Source organism: Panthera onca, chromosome C1 (genome assembly GCF_046562875.1).
Source record: "Panthera onca isolate mPanOnc1 chromosome C1, mPanOnc1 haplotype 2, whole genome shotgun sequence".
Lineage (NCBI taxonomy): Eukaryota > Metazoa > Chordata > Mammalia > Carnivora > Felidae > Panthera > Panthera onca.
The window spans coordinates 128,132,690-128,152,091 of NC_138346.1; the positions used below are offsets into that span (position 1 = coordinate 128,132,690).

Sequence of the window (19,402 nt, forward strand, 5' to 3'; positions counted from 1 at the left end):
TAGCCAGCAAGGAAATCTGGTTATTTCTGTGACACACAGCATTTCAAGAATCATAATATCAAGCAATGACCTTACAACAGGACATATTAAAACTTTAGGAATTTCATATATTTTCTTTTTTTTTAAGTTTATTTATTTATTTGTGGCGGGGGGGCGGGGAGGGGAGCACAGGGAAGGGGCAGAGAGAGAGGGAGAGAGAGAGAATCCCAAGGAGGCTCAGCGCTGTCAGCACAGAGCCCGACACGGGGCTTCATCTCACAAACCATGAGATCATGACCTGAACCAAAACCAAGAGTCGGACGTTCAGCTGACTGAGCCATCCAGGTGCTCCTCATGTATTTTCTAGAACAGTTATAGCATTTATCCATACCATACAGCCTAAGGCTTATTATTTGTTTCACAATACTTTCTGAGTAACTTAACATACCAAATGAACAAGCTTAATTAGTCAAAAAGACTATTTAGGATTTGAATTTCTGGGAACTTTGTTTAAAAAAAAACTCAGAATGTTTTACAGCTTGTGTCTACATGGGGTCATAGACTGTTACAAAACTTAATATTTAATTACTGTTTAACCAAAGTGGCCATAAGAGATTTTATGGAAGGTTGTATAGCTATCAGCAAAACCTGGCTCCTTTAATATTGAGAAGATTTAGCTTTTTAAAATAACCAAACACCTGATAGAAACAAATATGGAAACCTTGTTTTTCTGGGCAAATAACAAAGAGGAAAAACCTTGTTTATAATTTCTTATCAAGAGCACACCCATAATCCAAGAAATTCTTGTCTTTTTTTTTAACAGAAAGAAAAGCAAATTTTAATTTTATATCAGTGTACTTTAAAAATTCCTTTATTCCTGACCACACATAAATTTTTTTTCAAGGATTCCCATTCCCAAACTTTCTACAACTTTCTTTCTTATTTCGGTTTTGTCCTAAAATTTCCCTCTCTAAATAACCAGTCTCCTTTCAGGACAAAATTATTTTCTCAGATGCTGCTTCTAGGCTTTCAGTCATCTGAAGAAAGCATCATGTGGCCCAAAGGAGAAAGTACCCCTTCTCTTCGGAGCTGAATGGTTCAGTCTCTCATATTTCTAGCCAGAAAATTTATTCAAGCCTTACGTTAATAATATCAGTATAATGCCAAATTAAAACAACCAACCCATCAACTCCCCCCTCTGGGTTATTCCCACCTAGAGAACATTACCAGTAACCTTTGACAGCTTGAATAAAAGTCAGAATCTTCAACTCAAATTGAGGAGGTCTGGATATCAGAACTCACCACATAGATCTGTCACGTGCTGAGAAGTCAGAGGGGCACAAAGGGCCCATGTTGGTACCGAGCACCAAGTTCTCAATGACACCCCGGATGTTGTCAGGTAAGTTGCTCTGATATCCTGCCGACTATGCCAAGAACTGTCCATGAAAAATGAACAACCTTTTAGAATTACTAAATAAAAAAGTAATAAAAAATTTTAAAAAGGAAGAAAGTTTTATTCAAGCCCAAGGGAAGACAGCTGCCCAGAACACACAATCCTCACAAAGAGAGTGTCCCATGAGAAGGAATGTTTAATACTGGGTTATATATGGTTTTTTGTTACATCAAGAGTTACAAATCATCATGATGAAGCACATTGCCGAAAATCACAAACTTTGTCGTATGCTTTTAGTATGTCAAGGTTGCAGGCTTCGGAGGTATGAGAACAGAACTTAGGGAGGTTTTTATTCTTATCTTTGAAATATTTCTTTTGGGTTATTTACTAATGAAGTAGATGTGCAATGTGTGGTCAGGGTAGAGATAGAGCCCACATTTTGAAGTTTGGTGAAGTCATTCTGACCTTGGTAAAAGTAGAGCTGCCCTGAGAGCCCAGGAGCAGAGCCCACACACATTAAAAGTTGAATATTTCCTTGATCACCTCTTGGGGTTTGTTCACCTCCTCTACCTCCCCACCCACCCACCCACTGCTGCTGGAGAAATAGGACACGAAACTCACTCTCCAGGACTAACCAGGGCCCTCACCGCTTGCGTTGTTGCTCCTCCAGCCCTGAGTGAGCCAAGTGAGAGCACTATTAGCCAAGTGAGAGCAACTCCACCGCGGGGGAGCGCAGAGCCCCAAACCCAACAGCCACCTCTGCTGCCCAGCCTCCAAACCCAGAAAGTGTAGAGGGTGCACGGCGCGCGCGCGGCTTGCGGACACTCGCTGGGGGGGAAGGGCGACGGGTGGGGGCGGAGCCAGAGCGCTCGCGTTGGCTCCGCCTACTTACGTGGGCTATAAAGCCCCGTGCGTTCGCAGTTTACCGCCAGTCCGCGAAGGCACGGGGGAAATCTCGTCATGTCGTTGTCCGAGTCGACCATGGTTCTGGGTTACTGGGATATTCGCGGGGTGAGTGCGGTCTCGACCGCAGAGCCACTAGGTCAGGGAGACGGTCGTGGAGACGGCCGGGGGCTCAGGGTCAGAGGCCTCTGAGAAAAGGGGTCTACTCAGGGCCCCCGCGTCTCTCTCCACGGAGCAGCCTGCCCCAGCCGAGCTCCAGGACCACGGGGGCCGACCCCATCCCGCCTCTGGGATCGCGGGCCCCGGAGAGGGCTGAGGATACCAAGCTGCCTTGGCCCATCTCGGGGCGGGCGGGTGGGGGAGAAGGTGGTGGACGTGCCGCTTAACTACCGCCTGGGCAGGTTGCACGGCCTCCACAGCCTTGGAAGGGGCAGTTGGCGTGCGGGGGTTGTAGTCAAGTGGGCGCCGCGCAGGCGCTGACCGGGGAGGGGCTTTCTCCCTCAGCTGGCGCACGCCATCCGCATGCTCCTGGAGTTCACGGATACATCCTATGAGGAGAAACGGTACACGTGCGGGGAAGGTAATGCAGCTCCGGGTGTCCGTGCGCCCCAGCGCTAAGCCACTGGCCCTCCAGCTGTCCCTGTCTTCCTGTGTCCAGAGGGTGGCATCACAGCTGAGTTGGCTGGGACGTCTGCCCCAGTCCCCCGGGAGAGCCCCGCTGTGTCCTGGTGGGGAGAGATGGAAACATCCTTTATCTGGAGCTGGGGGTCCTCCTTCTGCCATGGTCCCGCTGCGTCTGAACAGAGACGTAAATAGTTAACCTTGAGGGCCTGGGAACGTGAGGTATTAGGATCAAGTTATTTCCTTAGACCTTCCCACACTCCTCAGGCAGGATGTTAAGGAGGTTGGGTTCCACTTCATTCTCTTACAGCTCCCGACTATGATAAAAGCCAGTGGCTGGACGTGAAATTCAAGCTCGACTTGGACTTTCCTAATGTAGGTGGCTTTAGGAGAAAGGGTGGCAGAAGGGAAGGCTGTCAAGTATATCCTTGCTTCTTTCCTCTCTGGTCTAGGGGGACCTAGAAAAGGGGCCCTTAGCCGGCATACAATAAAAAGAATTCAAGGGTGCCTGAACTTGGATGGAGAAAAAAATTACATTTTCATTTCCACTGACCACTAACTAAAAGTTAACAATTCCTTCTTTTGTGAATATAGACAATAAGTGACATTGGTTATTAGCCATGGCCGTGACCTTGTCACTAGCAGAAATTGGGTATTTCCATATTCTATTACACATGTGGCAGATACTGTACCTAAATATTATTTGTAGGCATCATACTTTGAAATTATGATAGTTACACCTGCTTGTTATTTAATGCATTAATTACTATAATTGTTTCTTTAATGCCTTATAAATTGTGAAAATAAATATAATTTGCTTTATGCATTTAAAAATCTTATTCTGAGAAAGGGTCCATGGAATGCATATATACATACACACACAGAGAGAGATTAAGAATCCCGGCCTAGACTCAAGTGGGGACCCAACTGCTATTTTCTACTTCTTGGCTTCTTCCTCCTGACACAGCATCTTGTCTCTACTGTTCATGCCCTACAAGTCTCATCTTCCCCAGGAGAGAGAGGCAGGGAGGCAAGAGAGAGTTGGTTGTTCACCTGACGTGTCCTTTTCCTTGCAGCTGCCCTACCTCGTGGACGGTAAGAACAAGATCACCCAGAGCAATGCCATCTTGCGCTACATAGCTCGCAAGCACAATATGTGTGAGTGGGGTAGGGCTGGTGAGGGAGACCAGGCTGGTGGTTCTCCTGAAGGTGGACAATTCCAAGGGTGGTTTCTGGTCCTTTGGCCTACAGGTGGCGATACAGAAGAAGAAAAGATTCGAGTGGACATCATGGAGAACCAAATAATGGATTTCCGCATGCAGCTGGTTCGACTGTGCTACAGCTCCGACCTTGTGAGTTTCCTTAGCAGGCAGGCATCAAGGAAAAGGCCCATTTAGAAACCCAAGCATTAATTCTGTTCCATTCTGGTACTTCTGCTTTCCCACCAACCCAGTCTGTCAGAATGGGAAACAGAGCTTATTTATTGCGGGGGGGGGGGGGGGGGTTCATTTGTCATATAACTCTGGTGTTGGCCCCTCTTCCTTTCTGTCCTGCCATCCCTACTGAAGGCAGTAAAAGGAAGGCACCTGGAGAAGGGGGCCACTAAATGTCCATCACTGGCCTGTGCCCTGACTATTGACAACTATTCTCTCTCTCTTTCCCTCCCTTCCAGGAAACACTGAAGCCTCAGTACTTGGAACAGCTACCTGGACAACTGAAACAATTCTCCTTGTTCCTGGGGAAATTCTCATGGTTTGCAGGGGAAAAGGTAGGAAGAAAGGAAAGGGAGAAGATGCCTTTCTATCTCCCCAGTGTTAATGAACTCTCCAGAACTGACCATCTTATTGTTTCTCTAGCTCACTTTTGTGGATTTCCTCACCTATGATGTCTTGGATCAGAACCGTATGTTTGAGCCCAAGTGCCTGGATGAATTTCCAAACTTGAAGGCTTTCATGTGCCGTTTTGAGGTGATGCTCCCTGTACCTTTCCCTTACAAAAACACTCACAAGCTCCCCTGGTCCCCACGGCACCCCACTGTCATAGATTCTTAACACCAGCGTTTGCATAAAGGGATCAATGGTTGGACACTTCTAAACCTTCCAAGTCTTGGGAACGGCCTGGCTTCTACACCCTAAAGGCACTGTCTACATGAAATGGCAGCCAGGGAAGGGAAGGATGGTGTGGGGCAGGCAGTGTGTGAATGTCACTGTTCTGGAATGGGTCTGTTGGACTGGATTAGAGTCTTTATCAGGTTTGGCATGCTTTTCCTTCAGGCTTTGGAGAAGATCGCTAACTACATACAGTCTGACTGCGTCATGAAGATGCCCATCAACAACAAGATGGCCCAATGGGGCAACAAGAGAATATGCTGAGCAGGAGGCGAACTTGCACTGCTTGTTTTGTTTCATCCTGCCCCTCGGAGGCCTGTACTGTCTCTTCTCTGCTCTTTTCAATAAATAGCATTTAGGCTGATGGTGTCTAGCTGCATTTCTCTTGGGAGTAAAGGCCAGAGGGGAGTAAGGATATGTGGAGCATTTCCAAGATGTGAATCCAATCACTGCCGTACTGACAACACCCTGTACCCCGACTGTGTTCAAAGCTACGGGTTCTTGCCCAAGCCTTGAGAGCAAGCACCAGAAACAAAGCTCAGATTGCACAGTTGTAGAGAACAGGTGTGTTAAATGGGACTGGAGTCCCTGTGAAGATGTGGTGTAGATACCAAGCGAAACTCTATGATGGTACCGTGGACTTCATGGAACTGGAGTTCAGAAGCAGACCCTTATATGTGGGAATGTAGTGTGATAAAGACAGAACTTCAAACTGGTGGGTTAACCAATAAATAGGATTGGGGCAATTACTTGCCAATTAGAAATAATAGAGGGGTGCCTGGGTTGCTCAGTCAGTTAAGCGTTTGACTCTTGATTTCAGCTCAGGTCATGATCTCGTGGGTCATGAGTTCAAGCACAACTCGGCCCTGTGCTGACACTGGGAAACCTGGTTAGGATTCTCTCTCTCTCTCTCTCTCTCTTTCTCTCTCTCTCTCTCTCCCTCTCCCTTTCTCTCTCTGCCCCTCCCCTGCACTCACTCACTCTCTCTCTCTCTCATAAATAAACATTAAAAAAAAAAATAGAACCCTATCTCCCACCATTCCCTAAGACAAACTCCTATGACTACAACCTAAGGCTCAACACTAAACACCAAGCTGTAGAAGTATTGACGAAAATGTAAGAATATTTATGATCTTAGGATAGGTTTCTCTAAGACATTAAAAAAGCCATAAAAGGAAATATTTTCAAATTGAATATCAAATTCAAAAATTTTCTAAGAAAAAGCACAAATAGGCAAAAGTAAATGACAAGATGACAAGTGAGACAAAAAGTACCCAGTATAAAGACTATCTAAAGAACTGGAAATCATCAAGACTCTTTTTAAAAATGGACAAAAATCAGGGCACCTGGGTGGCTCAGCTGGTTAAGCATCTGCCTCTTGGCTTCGGCTGAGGTAATGATTTCATGGTTCTTGAGATCAAGTCCCGTGTCAGACTCGGCACTCAAAGCATGGAGCCTGCTTGGGATTCTCTCTTTCTCTCCTTCTGCCCCTCCCCTGCTCGCTAGCTCTCTCTCTCTCTCTCAAAATAAACTGGGCAAAAATCTATGAACAAAGGAATTACAGAATAGAAATACTCATGGCCAAAAACAACCCCCAAAACCTGTTAAAAAGATGTTTATAATCCAAGAATTGCAAACGACGACAGTGAGAGACCATTTTTCCATCTACCAGATGAACAAAAATTAAGAAGTTTGTGAAGCGTTGGCAAGGCATTTCCTACTGGCGAAGTTGTAAAATAATATAGCTCCTTTAGAGGATGGTTCGTTCATCAGTATCTTCTAAAATTCAAATCATGTCCTGTAACCCAACAATTTCCATCCTGATACAAACTCACCCCTCACCTAAGGTATGTACTAAGATTGTGGTATTGTTTGTGATGACAAGCAAAGACCCTGTCAGTGCCCATCAGGAGTGTGGAATACCATAAGGGAAGTAAAGAATGAGATTGAACTGTGTGAACAAACATGGAAAGATCCCCCAAGACACATTGTTGAATTTTTAAACTCAGGTTGCAGATGAACATGTATGGGACGATAGCTTTTATGTTTTGAAGAAGGAAACCATAAGGCAAGCACTTTCTACAGATACATTTACGTATGTGAATGCATAGGAAAGGTCTGGAATGACACACCGAGCGGCACTTACTTCAGGCAAATGGGAGAAAGGCCCAGGATGAAAGTTAAAGGGGATATTAGAGAGAGGCTAAACATTTCTTTTTTCTTTTTCTTTTTTTATTTTTTTGGTAAAGCCATAGTACATTGGGGACTGCCTGTACTGAAATGTACATTTTAAAAGGGTGAATTTCATGGCTCCTGAATTCTTGTTTTGTTTTACTGTGCTATATGGCTTTTTTTAATTTTTTTTAACTTTTATTTATTATTGAGAGAGAGAGACGGAGCATGAGCAGGGGAGGGACAAAAAGAGGGGGGAGATACAGAATCCAAAGCAGGCTCCAGGCTCTGAGCCGTCAGCACAGAGCCCGACACGGGGCTCGAACTCACAAACCGGGAGATCATGACCTGAGCCAAAGTCGGATGCTTAACCAACTGAGCCACACAGGTGCCCCATGCTGTGCTATATGTTTTTTTTTAATTGATGTACAATTAATATACAATGTTATATTAGTTTCAGGTGGACAACATAGTGATTCAACAATTCCATACATTACTCAGTGCTCATCATAAGTACAGTCACCATCTGTCACCATACAATGTTATTAAAATATTGACTGTACTTTTAATCTCCATGACTTACTTATTTTATAACTGGAAGTACCTACCTCCTAATTTCATTTGCCATTCCCCCACCCACCTTCCTTCTGGCAACCACCAGTTTGTTCTCTGTATTTAAGTTTGTTTTAGGGGTTATTTCTTTCTTCATTTGTTTTGGTTTTTAGACTGCACATATACGTAAAATCTTTCTGTCTGGCTTATTTCACTTACATAATACCCTCTGGGTCCATCCATGTTGTCACAAGTGGCAAAAATCTCATTCTTTTTTATGACCGAGTAATATTCCGTGTGTGTGTGTGTGTGTGTGTGTGTGTGTGTGCCACATCTTCTTTACCCATTCATCAACCTATGGACACTTAGGCTGCTTCCACATTTGACTATTGTAAATAATGCTGCTATAAACATAGGGATGTATATATCTTTTCAAATTAGTGTTTTTGTTTTCTTCTAGTGAATACTCAGTACTACAATTACTGGATCATTTGGCATTTCTATTTTTAATTCCTTGAGGAGCCTCTATACTGGTTTCCACAGTGGCTGTACCAGTTTGCATTCCCACCAACAGTCCACAAGGATCCCCTTTTCTCCACATCCTCATCAACGCTTGTTATTTCTTATGTTTTTGTTTCTAGCCATTCTGACTGATACGAGGCATTTCCCTGATGATGAGTGATGTCGAGTGCCTTTTCATGTGCTGGCCATCTGTATATCTATTTTCTCCTTTATTTTTCTTTAATTTTTGTAATGTTTATTTATTTTTGACAGCAAGAGAGAGCATGAGCAGGGGAGGGGCAGATTGGCAGACACAGAATCCGAAGCAGACTCCAGGCTCTGAACTGACAGCACAGAGCCCGATGTGGGGCTCAAACTCACGAACCGTGAGATCATGACCTGAGCTGAAGTCGGTTGCTTAACCAATGGAGCCACTCAGGTGCCCTGTCTATTTTCTCTTTTAACTAGAAGAATGCATTCATGTATTGTGTAATAGAAGCTAGTTTTGAGAAAAGAAAACAAACTGAAGGGAAACGAACTCCTGTGGAAATTAGTTTGGCACTCTCCATTTGCAGAGCAAAGTCTTTGAGTCATTTCCAGCCTTCGATGGTGACCTGAAGGCCAGATTACTGTCCCCTGTGGACTAGGATCTCTCTAGGGAGGGAAGGACAGAGGGCATGAACAGCCTGGTGATGCCAGGAGGGCTGCCTCAGGAGGGATTAGCACAGACACATGGTATTAAGCAGATGATTCAACTGCCAACTTTTGCCACCCTGGGTAGCAGTACTTAGATATCTGGGGCAATATCTTAGGTGTGGGGAGCCATTGGCCAGAAGAGGTACAAACCTGGAGTTTCCCTGCAACCTGGTAACTATTGCCGTGAACTTCCATAGTGTGAGTGAGTGAGTGAAGTGTGTCCAAAGGGAAGGGAAGGCTTAGTGGATTTAGGGAAGGCCAGAGGAGTTGAGAGTGCTATAACTAGACAGAGAATATGACCAGAAATCAGAAAGGGAATGTATTATTTATTGTTATGTAACAATGTTACCACCAATTTAGCAGCTGAAACAACACACGCTATTGGACAGTTTCTGTGGGGTAGGAGCCTGGGATTATCTCAACAGGGTCCTCTGCTTCAGGGGCTCATCTGAAAGCTGCAGTCAGCATGTCAGCCAGGCTATGACCTCATCTCAAGGCTCAAGTGGAGAAGGATCTGCTTCTGAGACACATGATTGCTGATAGAATTTAGTTCTTATGACCTGTTGGACACAGAGAGGGATTTACATCCTTGCTGGCTGTCAGCTGGAGACTACTCTTGGCTCCTTGGAAAGGGGGCTCCTTGCTTCATCAAAACAAGTAAGGGGGACGGTCTCCCAGAATGATGGATACGCCAGCCCTATGTAATGCAATCATGGAAACAGCGTCCCATCACCTTTGGTGTCTTCTATTAGAGGCAAATCACTGGTTGCATCCACACTCAAGGGGAAAGGATTTCACAAGGGCATGAGTACCAGAAGGTGGGATTATGGGAGACCATCTGTTCACCACAGAGAAAGCAAAACAAACAAACAAAAAACAAGATAATGGCCTCGTAGTCCTCTGAGAGAAGACTCCTGGGAAAGACAGGTGACAAAAGAGAGTGACAAAGCAATTAGAAGGGGGAGGTTTTGGGGCACCTGGGTGGCTCAGTTGGTTAAGTGTCTGACTTCTGCTCAGGTCATGATCTCATGGTTCGTGGGTTTGAGCCCAGTGTTGGGCTCTGCATTGACAGCGTAGAGCCTGCATGGGATTCTCTCTCTCCCTCTCTCTGCCCTTCCCCCACTCACACTTTCTCTCTCCTTCTCTCTCTCTAAATAAATAAGTAAACTTAAAAAAAAAAAAAAAAGCATAGGTCTGTAAGTGAAACATATTTCATATGAAGTCCAGAGAGATAATGGACAAATCACGTGTTCCAACTTTTTCTAGTTATCATGTTTGTTAGTGAAAATCCGCTGAACGGTTCTGCAAAACGAATAATCTTACTGGCCCAGAGAGCAGGGAAGGCCACTGAGAGGAACAGATCCATTCTACAGGAGCTGTAGTTCCCTCAGGCTCCAACCCACCTCTAACACTGATTCTAACACAGGCCAAGAAGAGACTGTTGTCACAATGGGGGCTTCCAAGCCAGGAAGGGGAGTGATGCCCTATCATCCCAGAGGCAGAGGCAGTCCACACAAATGTTGAGAAATTAGTATATCAGTGATGGGGTTGTGCAAGTAACATCAATACGAGCTTTCCCACAAAAACAAAAACTTGTGAGAGGTGCTTTAAATTTGGTGGAGCAGTTCTCCAAAAAGTATTCAGGAAACTCATTCATATTCATTGTCGAAAGCTGAGCATCTAGATGAAGGCATTTCCAGTTCAGAAAGAAATAGCTTATGTGATTAAAGAAAAACGAATCATAGAGTTATTTCATTGATGGGGTGAGTGCACTGGGGGACACTGATGTGTGCGAATATGGATCCGCCTTGAAAGCCAGCTTGAGGGCTGTGAGAACGTCTGGACTTTACACAGAAACTGCACATTCCTGGGGCACCTGGGTGGCTCAGCCGGATAGGCGTCTGACTCTTGATATCCGCTCAGGTCATGATCTCACAGTTCATGAGCTCCAGCCCCACGCCAGGCTCTGCGCTGACAGCATGGAGCCTGGTGGGATTCTCTCTCTCTCTCTCTCTCTCTCTCTCTCTGCCCCTCCCTTGCTCGTGCTCTTTCTCTCAAAATAACTAAATAAGTATTTTTCTTACTTGCACATTCCTCATCCTTCTTCTGCAGGACTAGGTGAAGCAATGAGCCACACCACCAAAAGGGACTTAGGGAGTTCAGACGGATGGTAGGGAAGACAGAAGGAATTGGCATTTAGCCCGTGATTTCTCTAATATGCAGATGTGCTCCTGTCTCTCCCCTGCTCTCATTATCCTTCATAATCTGACCTCCACCTCCTTTCCAGCTACATCTCTGGGCCTGGGCCTGCCCCTCCCCCCTGCCCTGGAACACACTGGGTTCCAGCCTTTCTGAATTCCCTAAGGAGAGGCACAGCCTCTGGAGTCTGGAGGCTGCTTAGGTGGAAATCCTGGCTCTGCAAGGTAAACTCTGGCCTCCTGTGCCTCCGTGCCTTCTCCCATAAATGAACACTCTCTCCCTGGGTTGTTACGAGAATGAAGCCAATATTTCTAGAGTGCTCTGAACAGACCAATGTTATGCAGACAAATACGAATTATCCAAAAGTACCATGTTCTCTTTTATCTTCATGCTTTTGCACTGTCTGTTCCCTCTGCCTGGAATGCTTGTGCTCCAGCCCCGTCGGTCTGCCCGATGCCTATTCATCTTCTAAGGTAAACCTAGAAGTCACCACCTCTGGAAGGCCACAACTGATAGATAAATCCCATGGAAATGGTTAGTGATGGTCACCTAAGATTTCTGACTGCTTTCCTTTCGGGAAAGCTTCACTACCCTCTTGCACTTAAGCGTAGCCTTGTGACATGCTTTGGCCAATTAAATGCAAGACGTTACACACATTCTCCAGGCAGGAGCTTTAAGAGTCAGTGTATGAGTTGCACATCCACCTCCTACCTCTGTGCTGCCTCTGTGAGCAGGTGCCGAGCTGAAGTCTCCATCAGTCGGACAGACGACGAAAAGCAGGGCCCCTGCAGGCCACATCGGGCATGAAGCATGAGTAAGAAATAAACGTATGTTAAACCACTGAGATTTGGTTTAGGACTGTCACTCCTCCACCTCCCCCAGGCAAATTTAAATGCCCTTCTTAAAATCTGTTCCCTTAGAATTCAATGTTTTCCTCAGTGAACTTACCACACTGAACTCTAATTGCTTGCGTAAGTGTCTGTCTCTGCCACTAAATTATAAATTGCCTGAGAGCTGGGACTGTGTCTTAAGCAAATTTTTATAGTTAGTGCTTGTATAGAGCCCAACACAAAGCAGGCATTCACAATGCATTGATCCAACTTTGTTCTAATGAAAATTGGAAGGAGAAGAGGGGTTTGCTTCAAATAAGTGCTTAATACTCTCAAAAACTCTTCTCCAATCTCCTCTGTTCTGGAAAAATGGAACGTCCTATTCTTAAAACAGGTAGAGATGGTTCAGGTAAAAGTGCTTGAAGTCAGGCAGAAGTTCAGGTTCAGGGAGCTCTCAAGGACCAGCAAAGAACTCTAAGGATAGAGAGTGGGTTATATGATTTCGGAGTCCAGCTTGTTCCTTGTTGAGGCCAAAGTGGAAGGGAACATTTCCGAAAGCCAATAGGGATAGGCTCTCAGTGTCCTTTTGACATTTTCTTCTTCTTCTTGTTTTTTAATGTTTTATTTATTTTTTGATATAGAGAGAGAGAGCACAAGCGGGGGAGAGGCAAAGAGAGAGGGGGACAGAGGGCTCTGCACTGACAGTAGCAAGCCCAAGTTCGAACTCACCAACCTCGAGATCATGACCTGAGCTGAGGTTGGATGCTCAACTGACTGAGCCACCCAGACGCTCCTCTTTTGGCATTTTGAATGGAAATAATTACAGGTGACTCACATGGCATTTAATTCAGAAGAAAAGATTAAATAGGCATGTGTATATTTGAATTTCAAGTGAATAGGTGCTGCCCTGTTGCCCCACATGGAGACAGAGGGCCAACGTAAGGTTATTAGCAAGGAGTGTTTTTGGTGGTGCAGAGGGATTGAATTAAAACAGACAGCATAATGTTCATGTTGTGTTAGAAGTCTGAAGGAAAAGTAGAATAGGTCTGTATTTTATCTTCCATGGTATAAAACGTGTTTCTAAACTGCATTGATAGATTTTTTTTACCTGTGACTAAAGCTCCATGTGCTTCCTTCCAAAATTACGTTTCAAATGCAAAGAGAACGAGAAGAAAGTAGAGAACGCAGGGTGGCAATGGGCCTTTTGGACAGAACTGTGCTTTATCAGGAGACTGTTGGAGCTACCTCACAAAGTAGAGTCTGTCGGGAAAAGCCAGATCTGATTAATTAGGAGTGTGACAATTAGCATTACAGGAAGGGTGGTTCTGGAATCCATAAGGATTGGCCCCTCTTGTTCTCTGCTTCCAGGTCTTGAGTCACAATATAGCAGTCAGCCTTCTCTGTATATCCATTTTCAATAAAGGTTTCACTCATCATGTCACATGAGTTAGGAAAATGCAGGCTAATGAAGTGGGATGACAGCGAACCTGAAAGTGTGGTCAGCGGAGGGATGGAAACAAGAGCCAATCCAGGGAGTGCCCTTGAGGTTGCTGAGATCCAAGTAAAAAAGCCTTATTATGCAACATCTCTTTGAAATCCTCGAACAAAGAAGGGCATCCTATGAGTATTAAATTAATGCGAGATGTAAATAAATGCAAACAAATGCAAATGTAAATACATGCAAAACAGCTTATCTGCACTTATTCTGAGTACAGACTGTTTTCTACGACCTTATAGAGCTCACCTAATTTTCTCTTTTTCCTACCTCCCATTCCCTTACTATTTTATATAGGGTGGATTGGGGGTCATTGACATTACACTTTAGGAAGTCATTTTCAAAATACCAATCTGCACGCACCCAGGTGGCTCAGTCAGTTAAGCATCCGACTCTTGATTTGGGATCAGGTCATGATCTCAGGTCATAAGATCAAGCCTCATGTCAGGCTCTGCGCTGACAGCATGGAGCCTGCTTAGGATTCTCTCTCTCCTCTCTCTCTGTTCTTCCCCCGCTCATGCTCAAGCTCTCTCTCGCTCTCTCTCTCTCAAAATAAATAAATTAGCTTTAAAAAAAAAAAAGTATAAATCACACATTTTTCAGAGATCTCCACCTTGGAACTGGATGCAGTCGTTGATGATACTTTGAGTTGTTCCCGTCTGGAGTAATAGAGGGTGAATGTGTTTTTGTTTGTATAAGGGATGCTTGCATTATGTTAGGCAGGAGCATTTTATGGTGGTGGCTATTGTTTGGAAATGCACACACGGAAAAGAATATGTTTACCTTAGGCATCTATCTTCTGCATCTTTGAAACATCCTTCCCATAGGTGGGGGATTTCTCACAGTTTAAGTCCCATCTCCCCACGATAGAGGACTGCTAGTTGACTCTTGAGACCCATCTCCCCAACTTCTGTTGTCACAGAGCAGTCCATTTCTGCTGGGCACATTACTTCCCGGGCAAAAGACATCATTTCCAATCTGATGAGATTCTAGCCAACGAAGTAGAAGTTGACGTGTTATACTTTACTTCCAGGAAGTTTCCTTATGAGGGAAAGAGCAACCCCCATTCCTCTCTCTTCCCCTTGCTCTTTGGAATGCAGATGTAGTGGGGCTCTAGCAGCCATTTGGGGCCATGAGGTGACACACAGAATGGATACCACATGCTGAGAATGATAGAGCATAAAGTTCAGCTAGGTCATTTAGGCTCCTGTGAAGCCAACACAACTGGTGTTTGACTGTCTATCTCCAGATCTTTTTTTCCATTGAAAATAAAAACCTGCCCTATTTAAGCCACTGTTATTATTTAGTTATATACAGCAGAACTTAATCTTCATTAGTCCAATTGCTTTTCCAGCCCTGCTTGTGGCTGAGGCACAGGCCTGTGACCCAGGCTCTGTTAAATATGCACAGTGGTACAGGACTTCAGTTCTGAAGAAGCAGGCCCTGAGAACTGATTTTCCAGTATGGGTAGGAGTGGAGGGATCAGGGTTTCAGAGACAGCAGTGGGGAGACCCTGGCGTCTGCTCCCACATGTCAGGGGTAGGAGCTCCAGTGTCTGAGCCCAGCAATGGCTGTGGGGCTTTCTCTAGAATGAACTTACATGTGGTTAGGCACACTTCCTGGCTACCCAGCTTCCAAGGCCAACTCACTGGCCCTCTCAGGGATCCAGTGAGCAATCTGATACCTCTAATAAATCATTTTCCTGTTCCAGCAACAAGGAACCCAAGGGATATGGCATTCTCCTTAAGTTTGTCAAAAATGGGGCACCTGGTTGGCTCAGTTGGTTGAGCGTCCAATTTCGGCTCAGGTCACAATATCCCGGGTCGTGAGTTCAAGCCCCACGTCGGGCTCTGTCCTGACAGCTCAGAGCCTGGAGCCTGCTTCTGATTCTGTGTCTCCCTCTCTCTCTCTGCCCTTCCCCTGCTCATTCTCTCTCTCTCTCTCTCTCTCTCTCTTTCTCTCTCTCTCTCTGTTTCTCAAAAATAAATAAACATTAAAAAATTTAAATTCTTGATATCAAAAATAAAGATCTTGTGTTTCATACCTTAGTCTCTATCCTACCTGCTTTAAACCACTGGCTTAAACCCAAGGTTTTTCTTGGACTTGAATTTAACTTTTATCCTCACTTTTCTGGGTGTGGGACTGACTATAGTTGGCCAAAATCCATTGTTCTGTCAAAATATGGGTCTACCCTCATGACTAGGTATAGCCACACAACTGAATCTCATGAACGAAATGTAAATGATTGTAATGCATGCAATTTCTCCCTCACTTGCACAATGGGAAGTTGCTTCCTTGGGTTTTCTCTATTTCCCTTCCCATATTCATGATACAGCTTCAGCTGAGGAGTGGATGCACCCTCGGGGATGGCCGAGCCACAAAATGGCTAGGTCTCTGAATAACTTCATGGAGCAGGGCTGCCTCAACAGCCTGGCCCATTGCCCCATGAAACATGAAATGAGAATAAACTTCCACGCTCTATAAGCTGCTGTCTTGGGGTCTCTATCAGCTATATCTTCCTCTGCTAATACAATGATAACCAAGGAATACTAACCAGGTGACTGTAATTAACAGCAACTGATTATAGATACTTGTGATGCCAAGCACCCATGTAGGCAGCCATGTGCTCAGAGTGTCTTATTTTCCCATTCTAGAAGGGGAGGATACACACTGAATGGTGTATGAGCACCATCACAGGTGCCAAAGAATCCCAAGTCTTGGGATCTCTGCTAGATCCTAGCCACAATAAAATCATCTTTTTTGGTTGCCTCAGTCTGAAGTACCTACATTCAACTGCTTCTACCCCAGACTTTAAAATGTATTATTTGGGGGCACCTGGGAGGTTCGGGTAAGTGTCCAACTTCAGATCAGGTCATGATCTCATGGTTTGTGAGTTCGAGCCCTGCGTCGGGCCCTGTGTTATCAGCGCGGAGCCTGCTTCGGATCCTCTGTCCCCATGTCTTTCTGCCCCTCCCTGTTCATGCTCTCTCTCTCTCTCAAAAATAAAATAAAAATAAAAATAAAATAAAATAAAATAAAATAAAATAAAATAAAATAAAATAAAGTCAACCTTAGTTCCTTAAAGCCCTTTCATCATGAGTCTATGTATGGCATTCCAGTCAAAGCCTTGGTAAAATAACCAACGTTTGCAATGGTGCCCTGTTACAAAGAAAATAGATTCTCATTGAACTTATATAAGTGATTATGATTGCCATGGAAGAAAGAATACTCACCGAGACTTTTTGCATTTCAAAGGGTTCAGGTAGAGAGAAAAGTTAAATGTTTCAGTTTATTCACAAATGAATACTTTATCACATTTCGGTAGGTCATAGATCTCTTAAGAGAAAGTTTCCTCAATCTGGAAGAACGTTAGAGAACCAGCAATATTTCAAACAAGAATCACAAAAGCTAGACTCATTTCTTCTGAATTCATTTAGTCTCATGTTACTAATTCTTGTTCAGTTTAAATGCAGCTTTTAGTTAGTTCTGGAAATTCTTTCCCATTTCAGTTTTATGATATTAAAGATATCAAATACCTGTATTTGTCAAAAGCCCTTTTTAGCAATCTCCTTGAAGATGAAACACATTTTGTAAGAGAATAAGAACAATTATAAATACAAAAACCCAAAATGAACATTGTTAAGGATGTGATGAGAGTTCATTATGATGCAGTTGACCAGGAAATTCAGTTACTTCTGTGACACAGAACACTTCAATAATCAGAATATCAAGTGACAACCTTATACCAGAACATAAGATACCAAATAAACAAGCCGAATTAGTCAAAAAGACGTCAGTTTAATTTTAAATCTCAGGGAAGTTTGTTAAAACCTCAGAAAGATTTAAAGCGCACGCCTAAATAGGATTATAGATAATCAAAGACCTGATAAAGGCAAAGACTAGAAACTGGTTTTTCCAGGCAGACAAAGAAAAAACAACTTTGTTTACATTTTCTTGCCAAGTACAAACCAAGAGTTCAAGAAACTTTGTCTTTTGAACAGAGAGAGAAGGAGAATTTCAATCTTATACCAGTGTACTTTTAAAATCCATTCATTTCAACCTTAGTCTGTCTTGGCCACACATAAAATTCCTTTCCAAAGATTTCCCTTCACAAACCTTCTACAACTTTCCTTTTCATTCATTTTTGTCCCAAGCCATTTCCCTCCAAACAACCAGTCTCATTTTAGGACAAAATTACTTTCCTTTACCTTCAACAAAAAATGTATTTCCATTCCTTATGTCCTTTTTAAGAGTTGCTTCCCTTATTTCCATCAGTCTTAATTACATTTAGCAGAATTTTGCATTCTTAGAAACCTTAGTCTCCAGTGAAAACTAAGTAGTAACTGGTCGTGAACTGTTATACCAGAATTCCTTAGATGGCAAATTCATGAATCAACCAAGCACAAAAGATGTTCACCAACAGACCCAAATATCCTTAATTTCTCTGCAATAAGAAGTCAAATGCAGATAAACCTTATGTTTGTAATCAATGCTTTGGCACTGTATCCTATTTGGAAAAGACCTAGAAGTCCAACGAATTCAATCCAATTTGTCATCCAAACAAAACTTTAAAGTTTCAGGTTACCAAAGACTTTGAAAGCTATCTTCACAATTACCCATGAAAACTTTGAGACAAAATTAACCATCATTTTAAGTTGTCTTTTTGCTAACAGATTGCAAGAGAAATAACACCAGCTTATTTGACCTTTAGTTAACCTTGGTAGAATAAAAATTTCATATTTAAGGCTGAAAACTCTAAAGGCATGTTTATCTTAATTACATCAACAAACTTAAGTCAAGTTAAAAACCAAATTATGTCACCTGGGTCCACTTAAAAATCAGTTTGTTCCCCATTGGTAATTTTTACCTGGGGCTCCAGTGAGGCAATCTGAAGTGGGCAGTCCAAGGGGGGTGATTTTCACTCCTTGACAGGAATGGTAGGAGGAGAAGCCAATGGTGCCAGAGGCACCCACGTTAGTACAGGAACCAGTTATACAGGCCATACCCAAGGTGGTATGGAAACAGGAGGAGGAGGGGGGGAGGCAGAAGAGACAAGGGTCTGCCAGAAGGCAGAGAAAGAAGGTTCCTGGTTCTAAACCTCATCACCTCAGACAGATGGGCAGACGACATGTTTTTATTTTTGTTTTTTTTCCACTAAAGTGGCAATACATAGTCCATGTCAGGCCAGAGAAGACAGGAAACTTCCCCAAAACAAAGTGTCCCCTTCGTTAGAGATGGCCTGTTTTCCCTCCAGCCACCTGGGTTCCATCAGGAGGAGGCCTATTTAGGTAATTATCATCCAATATATCAGGAGGGAGTTGACTGGCCTGGTTAGTGACCAAACATTTTCTGCAAGAGGCCCTTAGATTCAGGTCCTGATTTAGAGCCCCCAAGGCCTGGACCTAGGGTATCTCCATCCATTTGCCCTGCTTCCTACAGAAGAGATCTAACTGATAGATCCTACTGGGGTCATGCAGTGTTACAGCAGATTGGTCCTTTTCTAAATTTTGCAATCTGAATTGATTCCAGTGGGTTAAAAGGCATCCCAAGGGAGAGTCCTTGGGGACTGAAGAAGAAAGAAGGTCCATTACCAGAATGCCCCCAAGTCCCAGGTGGCATCCCACGCAGGCTATGTCAGAGGTTCCCTGTGTCAAAAGCGTCGAACGAAAATCGCTGTTGCTCACCATCCCACTGTAAATGCCCCATAGGAGGGATGCTAGTGTCCCCTCGCTTCCCCATTGCATACTAGGCTACAGATGGGTGCCTGGTGAATGGACTGAAATACCATGCCACGTTGTGTCCAAGTCTTGCAGTGAAACCATGTTATTGCCTTGCCTTGAAGGTTATGCTATTTTTTAAGCCATGGAAAAGACTACAAATGTTTTACAAGGGACAATTATCCAATTCTGTAGCTTAAGTAGTTAGTAGGGAACACTGACAGAAAACAGTACAG

At 43.9% G+C, this 19,402-nt stretch overlaps 1 protein-coding gene across 1 annotated transcript; it reads left to right on the forward strand.

Annotated features, from left to right (window-relative positions):
• Positions 1 to 2,249: 2,249 nt before the first annotated feature.
• LOC132671138 (glutathione S-transferase Mu 3) lies at positions 2,250 to 5,368 on the forward strand. The gene is made up of 8 exons (XM_060621598.2): positions 2,250 to 2,383; positions 2,780 to 2,855; positions 3,207 to 3,271; positions 3,973 to 4,054; positions 4,148 to 4,248; positions 4,569 to 4,664; positions 4,753 to 4,863; positions 5,170 to 5,368. The coding sequence occupies exons 1-8, from the start codon at positions 2,333 to 2,335 to the stop codon at positions 5,266 to 5,268; spliced, it is 681 nt and encodes a 226-aa protein (XP_060477581.1). The 5' UTR covers positions 2,250 to 2,332; the 3' UTR covers positions 5,269 to 5,368.
• The last annotated feature ends 14,034 nt before the right edge of the window (positions 5,369 to 19,402 follow it).

Bases quoted from the DNA above. Each gene is read 5' to 3' on its own strand.
- LOC132671138 (XM_060621598.2), top strand. From the start codon at position 2,333: ATGTCGTTGTCCGAGTCGACCATGGTTCTGGGTTACTGGGATATTCGC. The intron at 4,249-4,568 runs GTGAGTTTCCTT...CCTCCCTTCCAG, and splicing joins TGTGCTACAGCTCCGACCTT to GAAACACTGAAGCCTCAGTA. The intron at 4,665-4,752 runs GTAGGAAGAAAG...TTGTTTCTCTAG, and splicing joins CATGGTTTGCAGGGGAAAAG to CTCACTTTTGTGGATTTCCT.